Source organism: Drosophila sulfurigaster, chromosome 3 (assembly GCF_023558435.1).
Source record: "Drosophila sulfurigaster albostrigata strain 15112-1811.04 chromosome 3, ASM2355843v2, whole genome shotgun sequence".
Classification (NCBI taxonomy): domain Eukaryota; kingdom Metazoa; phylum Arthropoda; class Insecta; order Diptera; family Drosophilidae; genus Drosophila; species Drosophila sulfurigaster.
The window spans coordinates 53922571-53938896 of record NC_084883.1 but is presented as its reverse complement, the minus strand read 5'-3'; the positions used below and the strand labels follow the sequence as shown (position 1 = coordinate 53938896).

At 35.5% G+C, this 16326-nt stretch overlaps 3 protein-coding genes across 7 annotated transcripts; 1 reads left to right on the top strand and 2 right to left on the bottom strand.

The window, feature by feature from the left end:
- Nucleotides 1-232: 232 nt before the first annotated feature.
- Nucleotides 233-7702, bottom strand: LOC133840694 (zinc finger TRAF-type-containing protein 1 homolog). 2 transcript variants are annotated; one of them, XM_062272663.1, is made up of 8 exons: nucleotides 7105-7702; nucleotides 2852-2958; nucleotides 2624-2738; nucleotides 2436-2559; nucleotides 1342-1494; nucleotides 1004-1281; nucleotides 843-946; nucleotides 233-784 (listed from the first exon to the last, which is right to left on the bottom strand). In XM_062272663.1, exons 1-8 carry the CDS (start codon nucleotides 7471-7473, stop codon nucleotides 757-759), a joined length of 1278 nt encoding a protein of 425 aa, XP_062128647.1. In that variant the 5' UTR covers nucleotides 7474-7702; the 3' UTR covers nucleotides 233-756. The 2 variants fall into 2 exon arrangements, with proteins under 2 accessions (XP_062128647.1, XP_062128648.1); XM_062272664.1 differs by having other exon boundaries at nucleotides 2900-2958; nucleotides 7105-7701.
- A 498-nt stretch (nucleotides 7703-8200) lies between these two features.
- LOC133840696 (large ribosomal subunit protein mL42) lies at nucleotides 8201-8672 on the bottom strand. Its single transcript, XM_062272666.1, has one exon. The coding sequence runs from the start codon at nucleotides 8663-8665 to the stop codon at nucleotides 8252-8254; it is 414 nt and encodes a 137-aa protein (XP_062128650.1). The 5' UTR covers nucleotides 8666-8672; the 3' UTR covers nucleotides 8201-8251.
- A 300-nt stretch (nucleotides 8673-8972) lies between these two features.
- On the top strand, nucleotides 8973-12738 carry LOC133840693 (uncharacterized). Of its 4 annotated transcripts, none has more exons than XM_062272660.1 (10): nucleotides 8973-9099; nucleotides 10726-11191; nucleotides 11259-11412; nucleotides 11470-11610; nucleotides 11682-11810; nucleotides 11902-11981; nucleotides 12047-12127; nucleotides 12183-12260; nucleotides 12321-12474; nucleotides 12533-12738. In XM_062272660.1, exons 2-10 carry the CDS (start codon nucleotides 10739-10741, stop codon nucleotides 12634-12636), a joined length of 1374 nt encoding a protein of 457 aa, XP_062128644.1. In that variant the 5' UTR covers nucleotides 8973-9099; nucleotides 10726-10738; the 3' UTR covers nucleotides 12637-12738. The 4 variants fall into 4 exon arrangements, with proteins under 4 accessions (XP_062128644.1, XP_062128645.1, XP_062128646.1 ...); XM_062272659.1 differs by lacking the exon at nucleotides 8973-9099 and adding an exon at nucleotides 10463-10651; XM_062272661.1 differs by lacking the exons at nucleotides 8973-9099; nucleotides 10726-11191; nucleotides 11259-11412; nucleotides 11470-11610 and adding an exon at nucleotides 9247-9593.
- Nucleotides 12739-16326: the final 3588 nt, after the last annotated feature.

Sequence of the window (16326 nt, the reverse complement as noted above, 5' to 3'; positions counted from 1 at the left end):
CATATCGTTATCGTTAACGTTAGTGTTATTGTTAGCATTAATTGTTATGGCTCGATTTCGCAAGCTTGTGTTTCAATCATTATTCCAGTGAGATCATTAAAATATTATTATGGTTTATGTTTATTTCAAAGTCGCACTACACGAATTCTCCAGTTGCATTTAACAGCAAAGATTAACATAGTTATTTATTTGAAATTATTTTTAATTAGTTTCTTCAAATGGCATTGTCTGATTTCTTTTTCTTTTTTTTGTAAATTAGCTGTACATCATTATTATATGTACTTCACACTTTATATCTGTATATTGTATATGGCTGTCAGTTTACGGCGATAAGATGGGGACTTGGCATTATAAAACATAATCAGGGTATATCGTATTCAACGTCAACTACATTAAAGTATTCATGTATGTTTTTCTTGTGTCTTAACATTAATTATATCGCATCTGTTTTTTCGTTACGTTACGATCTTCAGTAATGTGTCTGAGGGACAAAAGTTTTGCAATATAAAGCTTAAAACTCGACTAAATTTAGGGTTACAATTACAACCTACCGCGTTTACAAATTGTATTCAGTGTTTGTGTTTGTTTTCGTTTTTTGGGAGGATCATCGGGTAGGAGACATGTACATGTTTATATAGATAGAAAATATATGTATATTAACTATATGTCTAGGGGGGTTTTGCACATTTATGAGTTAGAAATAACAAACTTAAACTAGTTTTTCAAATTCTGCACTACGTGTATTTAACGATCGCTTTACTTGTTCAGCAGAAACATTAATAAGCTGCAAGAGAAGAGAGTTTAGTCGGAAAGTTTGAGGGAATATATATATTTTTATTTACCGGAAATTGATGCCTTTGTTGGCCAACATGCGGTTGCATTCGCTAGAGCCGCTGGCACCATTTCCATCGGGCAAAGGCAGCACATAATAATCACTTTCGGTGCTCTGTTGAAATACAATTATTAATGTTTGATTTAACACTAATTTCTCTTTAAGCTTTACCGTCTCTGTGAACTCGTGCTTGTAGATCTGCGTGGACACCTTCATGTCGGAGAAGGGACCTTTGAGCGCAAAGAAATGTATGCTCATGGGTGTGCTTGTCTTGGTCTTCAAGATGAGCTGATAGGTGATGGTGCGCTCATTCGATTGATGCGGATCGCGTTGGCTGTTGTTGATGCGCGCCTTTACCACCCACTGCTGATTAAAGGCCGAGAAACGTGCCGTCTCATAGAACAACTTGTGCACATATTCATCTGTGCGATACGGTTTCATTTGTAGATCTAAAAAGTACGATTGATCATTTAAGAGAGCTGCTATTTCATTACAAGTTATTTGCTCACCATTGAAGATGATTTTCTCGTAGCTCAGCAGATCAATCAACGTGTTGAACATTTTCTTTTCCTCTTTAATCTTAACATCATGCGCCTCCAGGGCGGCCATGACTTCGTAGCCCGATTTCTGCGGGTGCAAACAATTGCGCTCATGCTCGGTGGCTAAAATGGGAGAGAAACAATTCAGTTATAATTTAATTCCATATAAAGTAACAGAAAAATGCTTATAGATATTTTATCATCGATCTAAAGGTCTTTCGAATGATTCTAAAATCTGTTTATACTCATTATTCTAAAATAGGCTAATCCTTATAAATGTATACTCTAATTTTATAATATAATTTTCAATTGAAATTTAAGAAGACCTTCTTGAAACTATAAAAGAGTCGTTTTCTTTTGGACAATGGATATGTTTACAATTATTACATTATTTTAGGGCAATTATTTCATTACTATACCCCCAACCTATAGGCTGAAAGGTTATTTATATATAATATAATATAATATATATATAATTTTGTACCTATTTTGTATGTAAAAAATCATCCTCTTAATACAGGTCTTGGTAGCTTTGGCTGAATATCTGGTATGTTTTATACTTTATGGTATATTTTTAATGTAGTACTATATAAATATACTGATTATAGCGTTTGGTACATTTAAATATTTTTATGGTATATTGATTTGACATATTTTAAGAAAAATAACGCTCTGTTTTGATTGTCTTTTTTTTTAAGATAATTCTTAATTTTAGTAGAATACCTATAATTGCATATATTTTGTAATTTGAATACATTCTTAACAGATATTTCTATATTTCGAAATATCGCTTTACACTCACTGCACTATCATTAAGGCATACAATCGTTTTTGCAGTGGATATGATTATAATTATAAATATTTCATTATTTTAAGGCTGTTTTTTCATTAATTCTTTTGAAGAAAATGTTTCATTTTAGTAGAGTGTTAGAAATTACACATCTTAAGTTATTCGAATTCTATTCTTGTAACATTCTTAACTATATGTGTAAACATCTTTTCATTCTCATTCCATTATCATCGAGTCATACAACAAGTATAGACCGTTTTGAAGAGCGACTTACTCTCATGATAAGGTCCACGCCACTGGCAACCAATGCGATGATATTTGCATTTCGTGGGACGCTCCTGGCACTCGTGTTGTTCATGGCGCTCCAGCGATTTGTATGGGAACTCCTTGTTGCAAAACTGGGCAATGGAAAAACCAGAAATGAAAATATGCAAATTAAAACGGGGAATTTTCATCACTCACCTGACACTCGCTGGGCAACTCAGAGGCGGCCTTCTCCACAGCGAGATTACGGGATGCGGTGCTCTTTGATATCTCCACACGGCAATTGGGGCATGTGGCAATCTGATCACGCAGGCTGCACACATCGAATGCAAATGGAAATGGAAATAGAAAGAAAAGCAGAAATTATTCAATTGTTCATGGGGTTTAACAAAGAAGGAAAGATGTAGAAAAATGTGTTCAATTCACAGTAAATAATTTTTGAGGTCTTTTAATTTTCGCTTTTGTGTTTCATACCGTCCATCCGCCAGGAGATGGGTGAAGCAGGCGGCGCACATCAAATGACCCATTTGGCACTGCAATTAAAGAGAGCAAACGGGGAGAGAAGAGAGGCTTTAGTGCGGGCGCATGACAAGAGAATCGGTGTTAGGTGAGTTCATTAATTATAATATTATTTGAGTATTGAGTAGTAGTAGTAGAAACTAAATGAAAAAAAGTGTGGAATACAAATTAACCTGCAATTAAAGAAAAAAGAAGAAAAAGTTGCTATTAGTCAAAATACGCCTTTTTGCAAAAGTTTTACAATGTTTTTTGTTTTCAAGATGAGAAGGAATATTTGTGAAAATGGAGGAGGGGGGAAGAAATGAACTTTTGATTGAGGTCGAGTGGAAGTGCTCTGAAATGGATGGAGAGGCTGTGTTTGCAATGATGTCAGGTGTATAAATGGGTAATATTAATTTTCTTTTTTTTTATTTCCTGTGGGTTCCTTTATAATCCTTGTTGGTAAATAAAAACGCTTCATTTGTATTTTGGTTTGATTTAAATAATTTGCATGGCCTGCAAAATTTATTGATCAGTTTCAGTTTCATTTTCTTTTTTCTTTTCGATTTTTTTTTCAGTTTTCAGTTTTATACTATTTTTCTATTTGATACATTTCAAAGATATTTCAACAGTTTTACAGCTACTGCCTCTGATTAGATTTGATTTTAAAATACTTAGCAGTAATAGTTATTAATTACATTACTAGTGTCTGTCTATGTGTAAGTGTGTGTGTAGCTTTAGGTGTGTGTGTGTGTGCTTACAACAGTTAGCTAAATTGGTAAAAAAAATATACGTTTCGTTTTTAAATTCGACTTAACTAGATTAATCATTAGAGAAAGATATAGAGATAGTTAAGATAGGTTTGAGATGTTAGAGAATGGAGCGTGTAATGAACTCCATGATGGAAAATTATAAAGTTAATACAATTTGTTTATTTTTTTATATATATTTTAAGTGGGCCAATTGTAGAGAAGAATATGGTGGAAAGAAATGATGCGTGTTACTTTTTGGTGAATGATGCAGAGAAACAGTCGATAGCAATTTTTGGAGGGTAGGTAAAATCGTTTTGTTCCAGTCAATTGAAAGATAAGCCGAAAGAAAGGTCAAGTCTTCTGGTGGTAATTACCATTATGATTCTGAGTATTCATTTTTTTTTGGTGTGCGTGTGTGTGTCTGGGTTTTTTGCAAAGAATGCGGGCGTCGCGTCGCATCGTTAATTATCGTGGTCGTCGTCGAAGCGTGATAAAAACGCATTTTTCGGGCTGCTGTTTGCTTTTGGTTTCGTTTGCCTGCATTTGGAAATTTCTATTTACGGAGTTGACATGTGCGATATGCCCAATACACACACACACACGCATATGCATGCATGCACATGTATACGCATGCACATGCATGCATCTGTGTTGTGTATTCAGTAAATATCTCGCTATTCCAAAGATAAGCGCACGTCTGTTATTTCTTGTCAGGCATCTCTCACACACACACACATACACACATGCATAACTGCTTGTGTATGTGTGAGAGTTGGACTTACTCACTGCACCCCAAATCCCATTCCCATTCCCAATTCCATTCTCTTTCAAGTTGAATGAACTTCCAAAATGTCGCTCCAGCAGCATTAACAAAAAAGCATTAGCCAACACTAGGTTATTTATGACCTACAATAACCGATAGGCAGCTGCCTGGCAATTGTTTATAACAAAAACAAACTTTGAACTTGTTTTTTTTTTTATTTGCGCTTCGCTCACGCGGCAGACATAACAACAAAACCCAGCTGATGATGTTTTGGTAGATACGCATACAAGCACATGTATGCGCGTGTTGGTGTGTGAGTGTATGTGCGAGTAAGTAGCCCTGTCAACACGCAGCAGAAGAAGAGAGCGAAGAGAAAAAAACGAAGCAGGCAAAAGAACAACAGTAGTGGATACAAGACAGATAACAACAACGTTGTGGCTTAGGTAAAAAGGAATAAACAAGACACATAAAAAAACATACGCTAGAGTTTTACAGGTTTCAGGTATATTGTACATATATTGGGCCAAAACTGGTAAAACGAGTTTGTCATAGAGATTACTACAGTTTTGCTGCAAATCACAACAATAGCAACAACACAACCTGCGCATAACAAATCTTAAGTGCTGCCCTTGCAACTATACATACATACCAACATACCTACTAATAACACAACCATGCCAATCGTTGCCAATTAATGCGATTGGAAAAGTTTCAAAGTGCGTTGTGGTTTTTTTTTTCTGTCGTTTTGGGCCAATTGAATTTCCTATGCCTTCAGAAACAGCTGACTATGCTCAGCTCTGTACGAGAGAGTGCGAGTGGGACAATAAGATTGTTGACACTGCATGTGTGTGGAGCGACAGAGACAGAGAGAGCGAGAGGCACAACAACTGGCAGCAAAAGCAAAACAATAACAGAGAGCGTGAATATGGAGAGTGGAAAAGAACGTAAGGTTGCACGTGTGTGTGTGTGTGTGTATATGCAAATGCCAATTAAACTATTGAATGCTGTTTCTAATTTATAATAATACAAAAAATTAGAAAATTTATTTAAATTTAGAATTATTTAAATACAAAATGTGACCTCAGTTGAGTTGTGTGTATGTTTGTATTTGCTGCTGGGTCAACGTTATGACGCAGTTGTATAAAACTGCGTGTATGTATGTATGAGTGTGAGAGCATAAACATGAAACACCGAAAGAGAGAGAAAGTCAAACACAACGAATTGAGAGAGAAAAGGCTTAGAAAGCAAACGTTGAAATCAACAAGAATAAAGATAAGTATATATGTATGTACACATGTATGTATGTATGTATGTATATATTTAAGTATCCAAAGTATGTTTGTATTACGTAAAGTGCTAATTGTTTATAAATTGGCTCAATAAATTATTAAATTGACAAATAAAGCTGCCAACTAAAGCCAGCAAAATTGATGACGAATGTGTGCAATGAATGAAAAATTTTTATGCATCACATGTGTGTATGTATAAGTGTATGTACTTATATACATACACATGTATGTAGGTGTGCACATAGAAACGGCTTTAAAGAGGAAATGACAGACTGACAATTGGATGTGTGAATGTGTGTGTGAACAAAGCAAACAAACATTGACGTTGCGTTGTTAGCATTTTTTTTTGAATTGCTGGCGGGGCGGGGCAACGGCAATGACGACGACGTCGACAACACTAGCGATGGCGCCGTCGCTGCGGAGGTCGCAGTACGGGCAACCAGCTAAAAATAGGCCACGAACAAGCGAACAACAAGAAAAAAAAGAAAGAATACAAAATACATACGGCTCCCATTTCACCATATGTAAATAACGCATCTATCTTTGCGATTGCCATTCGCACTGTTCCCAATATACATACAAACAATACATACATATGTATGTATGTACATAAATCTGTGCATGTGTTGGTGTAATAGTAAGGAATGCACACGTCGCATTTGAAACTTGTGACGCAACAGCAGTAAAATTGTAACTGCGCAGATAGTTGTAAGGTGAGGGGGAGGGGGTCATCGGTGGGGTGAGCATAGAAATTAAGCAGGGTTGCTTTGCGCTTTGCTTTGCTCGCCTAAAACGCAATAGAAGTGCAGCCAGCATGGCGAGAACTGCATGTTACACATATACACCGTATGTAACAGCAATGCGTGCGAGCGAGTGCGCTATATGCATGTGAGTTACAATACGATCGCGTGGTTTGGGGGTTTTCAGAAGGGAGGGAGCAGGGGGGTGCTCGCAAGTGCCTGGCATTGTCAGTTTTCAAGGCAAACGCAGCGGGCAATTGCAAACGTAACCATAGACAAGCGAAAGAAAACAACAGCAAAACGACAAGAAAAAAAAAAAACAGTACAATGTTCTCTCGCACTCTCTCTCGCGCTCTCTTTGTGTTGGGGAGGCCAGCTGTGTGCGCTCCGTAATAAGTTGACGCGGTGTGGTGTGGGGAGTGGCCGCTCTGCTTACAGCTGAGTTTGCCGTTTTGCTTTTGCTCCATTTGTTTTGTATACAGAGAATATGGTCACGCATACAAACTCATGCACTTATGCATGTGTGTGTATACATAAATACACACACACATGCGTCTTTAAGCATATACTTTTAATTCAATAAAAAATATAAATGCAAATAAATAACATTTCTTTTGGTTTTGTTGGTGGAACTCACCTGATACATGGCCGTTTTGGGCAGATCCAAGCAGACGGCACAGCAAAGCGCCGTCGAAATGCGATACGCAAGCTTCTCGTTTGTTCCGCTTCTAGCTCCAGCTGGACCACTGCCCCCGCCCCCTGAGGATGGGGACGAGGAGGATGCTGCATTTGGATCGAGCATTTGCTTTTTAGCTGGCGGCTCGCCACTGCTTTGCGTATCTAATGGCACGCCCACTGAGCCGTTGCCGCCCCCCGATGATGATGATGACGAGGTGGAGGCTTGCATTTGCAATTGCATTGTGGACACCTGGTTATCACCTAGCATTGGTAATGTGGACGAGGGGGGCTGCTGCACCGCCGAACTAGAAGACTCAACTGTGGACATATTTTTTGTTGTCTATTTGCCTTTTTTTATTCTTTCAATTTTGGTTAATGCAAATCGCTCTCTTTCTCAGCTTACACATACACATAAGCACGCACACACATAGACACTAATACAACTGTAGAAATGCACTGCACTTTCTTTGCTCTTTACACTCCCACTTTTTGTGTTATTTGAAAACAACTTTGCGCTAAACGTCCGTTCGCTTTGAAAGTTACAGCTACAATGACACATAAGGCAAGTGAGAGGAAACGTCAATCAGGCAAAGAATATGAGAGAGAGGTTGGACAAAACAATAACAGCATGTTAGAACATATGGCATAACAGCGTGCTTAACATGGGTGCCTGCATTTGTGGGGCACAGGTTAATATATGAAAACGGAGGACTTATTAAAAGAATATTATTAGGTTATCCATAAAATTAGCCTGTCTATTGAGTTGTTATAATCTTTGATTATCTAAAGGTTCTTTAAAATTACTTTTCAATACAGAATTTCATGTTTAAAGGCGACATGCCAGTTGTCCCCTGCATGATGGGTTATGTTAACCATACTCTTGTCTGTTAAGCTCAAAATGGTAATGTTATGCAAACAGCTGTTTTTGTTTTGGCTTTTCTTACGATTGATAAATTAATAAATATATGTCCATATTAAATACACACAGCAAACCTAACATCTTTGTTAATCATATAAAAATCCAATACCTTACTGTTTAAATTAAAAGACACAGCTGATTAAATATATGTATAACATTAATTTATTGGACTTATGTAATGCACTGTTTACAAGTATGGCCGGTCCATCGGAGTCTTCTTGGCCTTCTTGTCGCGGGCACGCGGGAACCAGCGATGCTTTGTGGTATGTGTTAGCTTCATAAGCTCTTGGCGAGCCACCTCGGGATGCTTGTTTTTAAATGCACTCATTGCCGAATCCAACGCCGTCTCCTTGATGACACTCGATGACTGTTTGGCAACAGTTTGTGGCAACGGTTTTGTGTGTTCGTAAGGAAACTGTGTCTCTGGATGCCAGGCGACAATGGTTTTACCATTTTTAGTTACAGCCACACTCTCCACAAGGCTCTTACCGCCCACTGCATTTGTATTTATCGCATTTTTAGTTAAATTTGTTGAAAATAAGCGGCAGGTAGAAAGAAAACGTGCCGACGACATGTTGTTTAACAGAGCACTGGTTAACATATAGGCAGCACTGAACAAGCGAACAGCTGATCGAACGCGATGTAGCCCTGGATAAATGTAGTTTTTAAATATGCAGTTGCTAAATTTTAAAAGCTCGTTGTTGTTTTCATGAAATTGGTTCTAAGTAAAGTAAATCATTAATTGCTTTGGCATATATTATCTTAGCATTAATTTACTAAACCTAATAAGCAGTGGAGTATTTAAAAAGGAGCGCAATTGTCAGCATATTTGTAGTAAGTATTGGTATATTTTCGAATTCAACAGACGGTTACACTTAACCGCACAATTTGCGCAAAAGAAACATTTTTGATTCGTTTTGTTTTATTCGTTTTACAAATATATTTAAAAAAGAAACTCGTTTTATCGCAGAATCGCATAAGACACAGGAATCCACAATTATCAATAAAAAGTCTACAGAATTTCTTGAATTTGCAGTAAGTGTGAAATTGTCGCTTTGTTTACATTTGCATTTCAGACTTATTTATTTTTTTAATTTAATGCATATAGTTGGAAACTAAAAATGCGACGACGTGGACGTGGCCGTAAATCAAATGTTGCAGGCCAAGAGCGTTCCTCTAAAAATATCCGCTAGATTTTGATGAGAGTGTTAAGGTGAAGAACGAAGTATTTGTTGATGAAATTATGCCGGAATGCGAAGTCTTTGGCATGATGAGCAGTCAGGATCTGCTGGAGGAACAGCGCAACATCAATGAACGTTTAGGTTCTCTGGAGCGTAAAGTGGATTTCCTGATAAATTTGCATGTTGACAAGTTGTGTGAGGATGCTAAGGAGGTGGTCGAACCCACAGAGTTTCCTATCAAATCAACTGGCGATGAAGAGGAAGATGAAAGTTATGAAAATCCTGAATATAAAACTACATCGAAAAAGCGCAGTATAGAAAAATCAACTCCTACACCAGCAAAAAGAGGTAAGACCTCAAAAACAATTCTCTTTTAATATTATCATTCATTTATTAATTGATATGGCAGCCACCAACTCCTATATTTTACACAGACGTATCCAAAACGAGAACGAAAGCGAAGAAAAATTACTCGCACTCCCAGACTTTCGCGAAACCCTAGCCGCAGGGCTGATGACATATAAAAACAAAACTTTACCGGGTTGTCCAATCAAGACCAAAAGTGCATCTTCACCGCGATGGGCAAACCAATCTCCATCCTCTCAGTCAGGACGAACAATAAATTCCCCATCCTTGCAGACAGATCGGGCAAAGAAGTCTCCACTCTCTGATCGACCTTATCAGCATGCGCTCAAACATGGTCAAAAATCAAAACATCCAATACCGGACTTGCGGTTTGACCAGCTCAACCATTTCCCACATTGGTTGGATCGAAACAGTGGAAAAAGATTTTGCAAGCACTGTAAAACTTCACAAACGCAATGCATATGCACGAAATGTAATCTACATTTATGCTGCTCAGCGAATAAAAACTGTTTTGTAGAATACCATAAGAAAAAATAAAAAAAAATCTTCATTACTTGAAAAAAATTTTTTCACTCAAAGCCCCAAGCATGCCTTCAGGCACGCTTACCTTTCCTCTCACCTTAGAGGTAAACCGAAAATTCAACGTAATTTCTAAGCACATATTTGAGCTTAGAAGCATAAAATGTCTTTTAGTTCCATGAAATTCGTTGTAAGTAAAATGAATGATTAATTGCTTTGGCAAATATTATTTTAGCATTAATTTTCTAGGCCTAATAAGCAGAAGAGTATTTAAAAAGTAGCGCAGTTGTCAGCATATTTGTACTAAGTATTGGTATATTTTCGAATTCAACAGACGGTTACACTTAACTGTGAACCAAACATTCGCACAATTCGCGCAAAGAAAACATTTTTGATTTGTTTTGTTTTATTCGTTTCATAAAACAATTTAAAAAGGAAACTATCGTTTTATCGCAGAATCGCATAAGGCACAGGAATCCACAAATATCAATAAAAAGTCTACAGAAACTCTTGAATTTGCAGTAAGTGTGAAATTGTCGCTTTGTTTACATTTGCATTTCAGGCTTATTTATTTTGATTAATTTAATGCATATAGTTGGAAACTAAAAATGCGAGGACGTGGACGTGGCCGAGGACGTGGTCGTAAATCAAATGTGGCAGGCCAAGAGCGTTCCTCTGAAAATAACCAACTGGCTTTCGATAACTATGAAGATCCGCTTGATTTTGATGAGAGTGTTAAGGTGAAGAACGAAGTATTTGTTGATGAAATTATGCCGGAATGCGAAGTCTTTGGCATGATGAGCAGTCAGGATCTGCTGGAGGAACAGCGACGCACGCAGCGAGGCATGATAGCCATTGATGAGCGCAACATCAATGAACGTTTAGGTTCCCTGGAGCGTAAAGTGGATTTCCTAATAAATTTGCATGTCAAGATCCTCGCCAGAGTTGACAAGTTGTGTGAGGATGCTAAGGAGGTGGTCGAACCCACAGAGTTTCCCATCAAGTCCAAGGAAGAACTGGAGATCATGGATGAGAAGATCGCGAATGCTCCTGATAAATATGTGAGCAATAATTTTCGATACAAATATAATAAGTTAATTGATTTCCTTTTTTTCAATATGCATTTAGATCGAGTTGTTTAAGGTTCTTTTTAAACCAGACGGGTTTGAAAAGCATATCTGTCGCATTTTCAACGATGAGATGGTCATCGAAATGAACTTTGATGGCGCCTGTTCCAAGCTGGGATTAACTAACTATGCCAACTTGAATTCGGCTTTATTTGGTAACTAATAAGTAGATGGAGGTATATATAATTACTAATTAATGTTCTTGCTTGCAGAATCGCTAAAGAGAGAGGGTTTTACATACGGTGATTATAGAAAGACGGTCCGAGCGGCTTTTAACAAGACTAAAAATCGTATCTATAAATCATGGACGCGACGTAGACAAGCAAAATCTGCGCCAGCGCCAGCAAAAAGAGGTGAAGTATGCAGCACAATGATAATGCAAGATTCAATATAATATATTTTGTATTTATAATTGTTGGCAAAGCTATGACACCCAAGGAAGATTCGGCAACATGTGATGAAGGGGAAGATGAGAGTTATGAAAATCCTGAATATAAAACTACATCGAAAAAGCGCAGTATAGAAAAATCAACGCCTAAGCCAGCAAAAAGAGGTAAGACCTCAAAAACAATTCACTTTTAATATTATTATTCATTTATTAAGAAGGTTCTAATCAATTTTCAATTTAAATTTGGTTTTCACAGTCATGGTTGAAAAAGAGAAATCACCACCAGCTTTGGAAGATGCAGATGAATTTGAGGTGGATAGATTTGAGGACTCATCGGTAAGTTGGAACACTTAATGGATTATTATATAGTAAGTGCAATACCGTTTTCTATATACGGACAGCCAATGGATTTTGTCAAAGCCAATCTGGATATTTTGGAGGATGATTATGAGCCAGAGATGTCAGCAGAACTGGAAGAACTTGTATGTATAATTTTAAGAACTTAAAAGATAAATAATAACATTATCTTTCCAATAGACAGTCGATTTTCCCATCAAGGATAAAAGCCAATTGGAAGCTGTCGAAAAAAAGATTTCAAGCAATCGAGAAAAATATGTAAGTTTTGCACTCTTAACTTCACTTAAAACAAAATAATTCCTATTAATAATTTTGTAGGTTCGTCTGTTTAAGTTTTATTTAAAGTCCGGTAGCTTTGAGGAAAACTGTGCGTCCTTTTTCGATGGAAGTTTGGCAGTTGATATGAGCTATGATGGACTTGGCTCGAAAACGGCATTCAGCAACTATGTGCACTTTAATATTGCTTTATTTGGTAAATATTAGAATGATAAAATATTTCTTAATTTAAGATTTTCATTGATTTCCAACAGAATCTCAAAAAAGTGATGAATTTACTTACGAAGATTATAAAAAGACCGTGCGTAGTGGTTTTTTAAAATACAAAAAATGGAAACGCAACGATAGGAAGAAATAGTTTAGATTAATATTAATATAACTTATTAGTCTTAAGCAATAGAATAGTTCAACTACCAGTTTTATATTTATAATGAAAATAAAACATTGTTTTAGTGTAACGCATATTCGAAGAAATAGACGTTATGTAGTTTAGTGTGTTTTAGTTTTTATATATTTAATATTAAACATTTGAAAAGAAGAAATATACGTTGTGTTTATAAGCATTGATTCCGTTGATGTAGATAGTTTGAAATTGGCGCTTACTAAATAACGATATCGATAGCTTTGGCCAATGGTGTTCAAAAATGGCGCTTACCAAATATCGATGTCGATAGCTTCTGTCTATCGTGTTCAAAAATGGCGCTTACCAAATATCGATATTAATAGTTTTTTGTCTATCGTGCGACAGTGTTGAGCAACGTTATTATAAAGCGCCAAATTTAAATGTGAATAAACATTATCTGAGTGCTTTATAAATTTAATATGAGACTCGTAAATTATATCGCTCGCTTTAAATGTGATTTGTGCACAGCGTAACCTTGACATGAACCTTAAATGTGTGTCAATATGTCAAATAATCAAATAATTAATATTCCGCCCTAACAACAGGCAGTTTGCCCCAAAGGCCTTTGGCAAATTAAACATTCTCGTTGCTGCTGCTGTTGTCTTTTTTGGTGCACGTCTGAAGCTGTTTTCCATTTTTCTATGCCACTTGACTGCCGGCTCGACGTTTCGCCCTCGTTCAGCTTTGCTGCTGATGCTGCTGCTAATATTTTATTGAGTGCCTCAAATTTATTTTGAATAAACAGGCAAAACGTCGCCGGCTTTTTGGCCGTAGTCATAGCAGCACATCGTTTGTCGTCATCTTTGCTCTGCTTGTGCAAAAAAAAAAAAAAAAATGATGCCAATTTCACACTTCTCCCGTTGCCTGCTGAGAAGTAGCAAAAAAAAAATATACATTGTTTGCCTGTGGCAAATGTTTATTTATGTATTCGCTTTACTCGCTCTTGTCTTTGGTTGGATATCAAAAGCGACTTCATGACTTGAGCTATCAATGATATATGTGTACGGATACGGCAAAGTTATAATGCTATTTTTGATTTTGATTTTTATTTAATTTGCATTCCAGACCGCAATTAATTAAGCGGACAAATCAACAAATAAAAACACACCAAACGAGAATTTATCTACATAGGCAGCATAGAATGGCCACAATAACCAAATAGCTGTCATTCGACTGTCGATGTCCTCGGTTATGATCCATAAAAGTGGCACAAAAGCAAAAACAAATGCCAGACACGTTGAAAATACATTGCGTATACGCACAGTTATCGCTCATACATACATTTCCATCGCCAAATTTATTATACAAAGCGCTCTGGGGGCAAAACTATGTATGCCACGCCCACCTTTTGGGCTATTTCGTAACGGACAGCCATAAAAGGCGGCAGCATTCCTGCAAATTGTCCCCCATTTGTTTCGCCTGATAATGTCTCAATAAAATCTGTAAGGCATCCATAGGTGTGCACATCTCTCTTTTTCTTCTTCTCTCTCTCCCTTTCTTTCATGGTGTGTGTATAAGCATGTTTTAGGTGTGTGTTATTGACAATACGCCTGCCACTTAGCTCAGCCTCTGTACACATATTGGGCCTTTGCAACGAAACTATTTTGTAATTACCAAAGTTGTTAAATTTAACGACAAGTGTCCTTTGTTTCGCTGAATCTCTCTTTGTTCCTTCACTTACTTTGCTCTGAGCACTGCGTGTGTCCTTTCTGTGTGGAAAGTGCATTTTATCTAGCCTCGCAGCTAAGCTGACTGCTTAGTTTAATTAAATAGTTTTCATTCATTTATGATTAAAACACCATTGGCCTTTAATTACTTTGCCTAAGAAATATCCTTGCATGCTTGGGGCGTTCTCAAAGAAAGTTTCACGAGAGATTTGCCTAAAAGTATTGCTAAATGTTTCTTGAATCATTAAATATTTTGCAAATTGTCGCCACTTATAACTTATACGTTTAATACTCGTATTTATATTCAATCCAAAAATATTTTTTTAGAAAACTCCATTTTTCAATTTTGAGGAAGTTTCGCGGAAGATTTGTGAAAAGTATTGCTAAATGTTTCATGAAACACTTCTTGGACATTTCTTCTATCATTAAATGTTTTGCTAATTGACTTCGCTCACTTAGAACTTCAACTTTTAACACTCATAATAATGAGCGACCCAAAAGTGTTTTTTTTTAAAATCTCCTTTTTTTAATTCATTACACTAACTCACAGATTATGTCTAATAATATTTGATTACCTAAGTAATATGTAATACTTTTATACCAGTTTTGCCTTTAGTGTTTATTCCTAGATCCAAAAATGTTTATTTATTTAATTTAATATTATAAATTTTTTTTTAGTCGAAAGCGTTGTGGAACACGTTTTTTATTAAATTTGAAAATAGTAAAAATCATGCTATATTCATATTATTCCATTTGAAAGTTAATTTATCTTATTTATTCAATATATTATTGTAAATGTCTTCTCTGGGACACCCTTTTTTTTGTAAGTTTTCAATATTATTATTTTATTAAGCTTAATTGATTATTGACACATTCTAATATCAAAAATAATTCAACACGAATTATTAATACTAAATTAGTTTATTTTATTCGATTTATTCAAAATAAAATTGCAAATCTCTTACAGTCGAAAGTGTTTGCTGGAACACGCCTTTTATTAAATTTGACAATAGTAAAAATCGTGCTTTACTAAATCATTCCATTTGAAAGTTAATCTTATCTTATCTTATTTATTCAATATATTATTGTAAATCTCTTTTCGGCGAAAGCGTTCTCTGGAACACGCCTTTGGTAAGTTTTCTATATAGCTTAATTAAATATTGGCAATTTCTAATAATCCAACACTAAATCATTTAATTTAAAGCATAATTTATTTTATTTATTTAATATAACTTTGTAAATCTCTTACAGTCGAAAGTGTTTTCTGGAACACGCCTTTCCATATTAATATTTTATTTCTATTGTTTACTTAAACCTAATTAAAAATTAAAAATTTCCTAGAGTAAAAATAATTCAACAAAATTTAAATTAAATTTATTTTATTTTTTTAATATAACATTACAAGTCTCTTAAAGTCGAAAGTGTTTGTTGGAACATTCCTTTTCATATTAATATTTTATTTCTACTGTTTACTTAAACCTAATTAAAAATTGGCAATTTCCTAGAGTAAACTAAATTGGAAATAAATTTAGTGTATTTATAATTATAACATTGCAAATCTGTTAAAGTCGAAAGTGTTTGTTGGAACATTCCTTTTCATGTTAATATTTTATTTCTATTGTTTACGTAAACCTAATTAAAAATTAAAAATTTCCTAGAGTAAAAATAATTCAACAAAATTTAAATTAAATTTATTTTATTTTTTTAATATAACATTACAAGTCTCTTAAAGTCGAAAGTGTTTGTTGGAACATTCCTTTTCATATTAATATTTTATTTCTACTGTTTACTTAAACCTAATTAAAAATTGGCAATTTCCTAGAGTAAACTAAATTGGAAATAAATTTAGTGTATTTATAATTATAACATTGCAAATCTGTTAAAGTCGAAAGTGTTTGTTGGAACATTCCTTTTCATGTTAATATTTTATTTCTATTGTTTACGTAAACCTAATTAAAAATTGGCAATTTCCTAGGGT